The 5,007-nt window shown below is 36.2% G+C and overlaps 1 protein-coding gene across 1 annotated transcript; it reads left to right on the top strand.

Annotated features, from left to right (window-relative positions):
- Window positions 1-1,878: 1,878 nt before the first annotated feature.
- On the top strand, window positions 1,879-2,878 carry LOC107266039 (COMM domain-containing protein 8). The gene is made up of 4 exons (XM_015736114.2): window positions 1,879-2,166; window positions 2,240-2,401; window positions 2,461-2,616; window positions 2,684-2,878. Exons 1-4 carry the CDS (start codon window positions 2,101-2,103, stop codon window positions 2,840-2,842), a joined length of 543 nt encoding a protein of 180 aa, XP_015591600.1. The 5' UTR covers window positions 1,879-2,100; the 3' UTR covers window positions 2,843-2,878.
- The last annotated feature ends 2,129 nt before the right edge of the window (window positions 2,879-5,007 follow it).

The following is a 5,007-nucleotide window of genomic DNA, read 5'->3' on the forward strand; positions in this document are numbered from 1 at the left end:
CCCTACCTCGAGCGCCCCCCACCATCCGCCTGCTCCCACTCGCCGCCTGTTCTCGCTCACCGAGTCCTGCGCGAAAAATTCGCGCGCACACAATTTTGGGCAACTTCCGGTACTTCTAAATATGCTTGGCCAAAATTTCCGATGTCTAAGTGTTAATATTTTACTTTATTGATTTAATTATTTACTTTAATGTATTGAGATGTAATTATTTACTTTAATGTAATGAGATTTTCATTTAGCCTTAATTTTATATTTTAAATAAATTTTGAAAGTAAATCAAGATCCAATAATATTTAGTAAAAATCGAGGTGCTACACGGGTGTCTAGTTAGCACCGCATTTTCTTAAAAATGTCTTAAAAATATTTCAACAATAGGCTTTTTTAATGGTTCTTGAGAAGTTCTATAGTTCCCGGTCTCGTTCTAATCCAAACACCTAATTTATTCATATTTCAATCTGAACGTAATTTATTTTCGATAGTCTACAATTTCTATTCAATTTTTATCTACTCCGTATATTTTGCGAGATTTTCATTTAGCCTTAATTTTATATTTTAAATAAATTTTGAAAGTAAATCAAGATCCAATAATATTTAGTAAAAATCGAGGTGCTACACGGGTGTCTAGTTAGCACCGCATTTTCTTAAAAATGTCTTAAAAATATTTCAACAATAGGCTTTTTTAATGGTTCTTGAGAAGTTCTATAGTTCCCGGTCTCGTTCTAAGGGTTGCTTTGGGAACCAGCGGTGAGTAACGGAGAACCTCTGCCCGCCAAGCTACGCATTCATGTTCATGTTTAGCTCGGCTACAACGGGATTCGCATTGTCGACGGAGGCGATGATCGCAGCATCCTACTTCCAGACTCGCCGCTACGATTTAGCTCCATGATTTTGGTATCGCCTAAAATCGTAGCATTGTGCATCTCCCTATTCATCTCTGTCGCGAATATCACGCGTAGCGTTACTATATATGGTTTCGCGTTATTAAGCTATCTAAGAATTCATATACTTTGGGAAATTAAGGTAATCTGTATTGTTAAGAAAAAAGAGTGGTTTCGGTAATTCTAATGTATTAGAGCTATTCGTAACGAATTATTTTTTGTAACTAAATGATATACCTTTGATTTTAATTCATTGCGTTTAAGTAATTCGACAAGAGATGTAAATAAATTGTAATCGATCGATACGAATAAAATATTATACGTATAACGACTAGTGTATATTTATTAGTACCTACCTTGGTTAGAATAAGAGTAAAAAAATTACAGCAGGAAATGTGCTTTGTAAGTAAGAATGTATGAATGGAATAAAACTTGGAACAATGGTATTCTCCCTACTCATCTCTGTTTTTTAGTAGCTGTAAGTATTTTCGTCCGTGGATAGCATCTCGCACTACTTCGACGTTCTAGCCAACGATGCTCGCAGCACTCTCGGCTGATCTTCGAACGCAGCTGTCCTAGGTGTGTTCGCAAGCCAATCATATTGTTTACGTTTGGAATCGAACTAACAGAAAATCAAATTTTACGTGTTATTTAAAGATGCTTCAATAAAATAAATCATATAAAATCTGCTTAGTTATTTAAAATTTCAATAAAAGAAATATCTTTCTGTTTTAATGGATATTTGTTAATCATTGCACAGCAACAGCTGAGCAATTAGGAAAACATATGGAGCATTTAAGGAGCAATTTTTTTAGGCATTATAAACATATACATTTTTACTTTCCCCATCTAACTTTCCGACGGTGGCACCTGGCGAAGCAAACGTCTACCGTTTATCGAAGTAGTTTCGTTACCATCTGAGTTTTACCGCTATGTATCGTATGATAATTGTGCGTATAGATGGCAAGGTAACGGTTCAAAAAGCTATACCATGTAAATATATTTGACATGTCGGATTAAGCGTTCTAACCTATTGTCATTTAAAATTAATATTAGTAAGAAGAGCTAGTGACAAGAATCAAGACGAAGTACGTCAAGAGTTTAAGGAGAAACACAATGCTTGCTAAAACAGTGGTGTACACGTAACAGAGATATTGTGTGCGGCACAAATAAACAGTTCTACAAAATTTGGAAAATCCTGGAACAGAATTGCAACAATATTATGGGTGACAACCAAGCCTCCTACGGAGCTCTGTTAGCTAGAATCAATGAAGATAATCTAAATCAGGTTCGAGGGTAACGTTTTTGTTTCGTATTTACGGTATATTGAATTGAATCTGAGGTTAACTGTTCACCTTTAGCTGATACATGCATGTATCGATGAAGTCTGTGGCTACCCTGGACTGTCTCATCAGCCTTTTGCTAACAACGTCGATTTGAATAAGGATGAATACATTGTTGTCCACAAATTGTTTTTAAGAATTCTAAGTAATCCTGCTATATTACATCCTAATGAAGAAAAGGTGGGTGGCCAAGCGGCTACTATGCTTTGGTTCCAATATTATTCAAAGCTGCATTTCAGGTGCTTGAAGAATATTATCAAGATTTCCCATCTGAAGTGCAACGGAGTCTCTTAAAGTGTTTAAGAGCACGACGAAACCAGATGTCTGCAGTCTTTTTCAAAAAGCATGCCAAAAAATTTGCTACTACACTAATGGATTTTAACTGGAGACTCATAGTATGTCATACAAAATTTTTTAATTATTCCAACTAATTACAGTCATTTATACATGCTTCTATTTCAGTTGCTGATGGGTTCCAGTAAAATAGCTAGTTTAAAAGAGCCTGTATTACAATTGGACTTGCTTGTAGAAGATCAACAAGATGACCGTATTGTAGGCATTGAATTAAATAGGGATGAACTGGATTCTCTCATAAATGTTTTGGAATCTATACCACATTAATTTCTTTTGTGAATAAAGTCTTGAATTAGAAAGAAAGGAGCTGATTGATAACTTACCTTCCAGAGAATCACTTTTTGTGTGAAAAGTAATATACAGTGAGTAAAAATACAATTTATAGAAATGTTTTGGTGGTTTTGAAATATAAACGAGGAAACTAGCAGGAAGATGAACGATCGAGACTCGAGGATCGTACACTTATTTCACAGTTTATTATAGATTATAGATAAATGTAGAATAGTTTAGTTACTATGATAATTGCTGATCAAAGATACCGAAGACTGGATTCCCGTGTGAACAAACGTCTGTGATTCAAAATTTCGCATTAAAGTATAATCGAGACGTTTTGCTTCAAAGACGTTTCGGAAAACGATCGATAGGGCGAAGTATGGGGGTGTGGTGGCGCCGGTAGTGACATTGATAGTGACAGTCTTTTAGATAAAAAGAAAAAATATTGAGTACACCTTGTGATGGAATCATATTTGAATAGTGTCTCATTAGATGGAAATGGCTAATTTCGTTGTTAACATTATTACGGACGATATAATTAATGAAATTCCAGACAAATAAGGTTTACTATACAACTTTTAATTTTACTTCTTTCTCCTTACTTGTTATTATTCTCATTAATATATCGTTTAAAACCAATGGCCGCTCGCTTCCACTCTAACACTTAGAAGTATTCTGATAGAGGGCATACATATGCGTTTCTCCTTTCAACTTTATAATACTCTACCCTACGACCTTAATATAAATTCCGTCATAATAGTTAATTAATCTTTACTTCTGGAGATCCGTATAAACGTAGAAACATTGTATGAAAACTTGAAAAAGGTACCGTTTGGATGGTAGTTGTGCGGATCACGTAAATGTAATTAGGCGATATTTAATGATTATCATAAGATTACGATAGGCTTCGTAAGTGTTCTCATACGGAGAAGTAGCATTTCGAACTAACGTCAAATTTACACGAACGCGCGCTGCTATTTCTAGATTATATATCACTTACACTGCTCGACTTACTGTATATTTTACTTCGCGCGTCCGTGTTACGATACGCGAGCTACGTTCTGGTTTCACGAATGCATGTTATTTCTTAGATCTCACATTTTTCGAATCAACGGTACTAAGTGCGCTACGTGAGACTGTTTCCTCTCGTACAACTCATATCGCTCTGAACTTTATGTGACTGTATGAACGAGCACATATCTCATGTGGGTCCATCCGCACGTATTATGTGGCTGTGGGCGCGCGTGTATGTATGTCTGTGTGTTTGTGTGGGGAAGTGCAGTTCTTCGTTAGACCATACAACATTTTTTTTCATTATATAAAACAAGACCAAAGATGGTGAAAGAAATAAGAACAATTAATCGATTGTTCTTCAAATCGCATAGTGAATGTATACTTAATGTCTCTCGGCTTTTCACTCTTTTCATTTTTCATTTCCTCTCATTCATATACTCTCCTACTTCTCCCCTCCCTTCTCTCTCTCTCTCTCTCTCTCTCTCTCTCTCTCTCTCTCTCTCTCTCTCTCTCTCTCTCTCTCTCTCTATCTATGTATCTATCTATCTATCTTTCACCCGCTCTCAGTGCGTGTGCGATAATATTGTAGTAACGGCAGGGTGCGACCCTATGAGTATTTTCCCTCGAAATACGCGTACGTTACTCCGACGACCATTTTCTTATTCACACGCTACTTTATTATCAATTTCTCTGCTACTCTGTACCTCCTTGACTCACGCTCCTGTCCTTTCGAATCTCGCGATAACTTTCGTCGCTCGTGCGTTACGCAAAATCATGTACTTCGTTATCTTAATAATATTTAATGACACTTTAAAATTTCTACATAGCAAGGGAAGTACAACCCGCCATGGGCACGGCCCAATCGTAAAACTCTTCCTATCGACCATTTTATTATCAAAGAAACAGTCGTCGCGTGAACGACACTTTATCAAAAGAAATTCTTGAATTATTTTCATTGCGACACTTAATTATTTCAACGGTTTTTTCCTCCAAATCCTTCTTTCTATACCACCTAATAATTAATAGGTACACACCATAAAGTATGTTTTTGTGTGTGGGTGCTCTTCTTGCGATGTCGCCCGATAATACATTACATCTTTATCTTTATCTATTCTTTACTGTCCCTCGTATCACACCCTCATTCC

The sequence above is a fragment of the Cephus cinctus genome, unplaced genomic scaffold (assembly GCF_000341935.2).
Source record: "Cephus cinctus unplaced genomic scaffold, Ccin1 Ccin1_scaffold0280, whole genome shotgun sequence".
NCBI lineage: Eukaryota > Metazoa > Arthropoda > Insecta > Hymenoptera > Cephidae > Cephus > Cephus cinctus.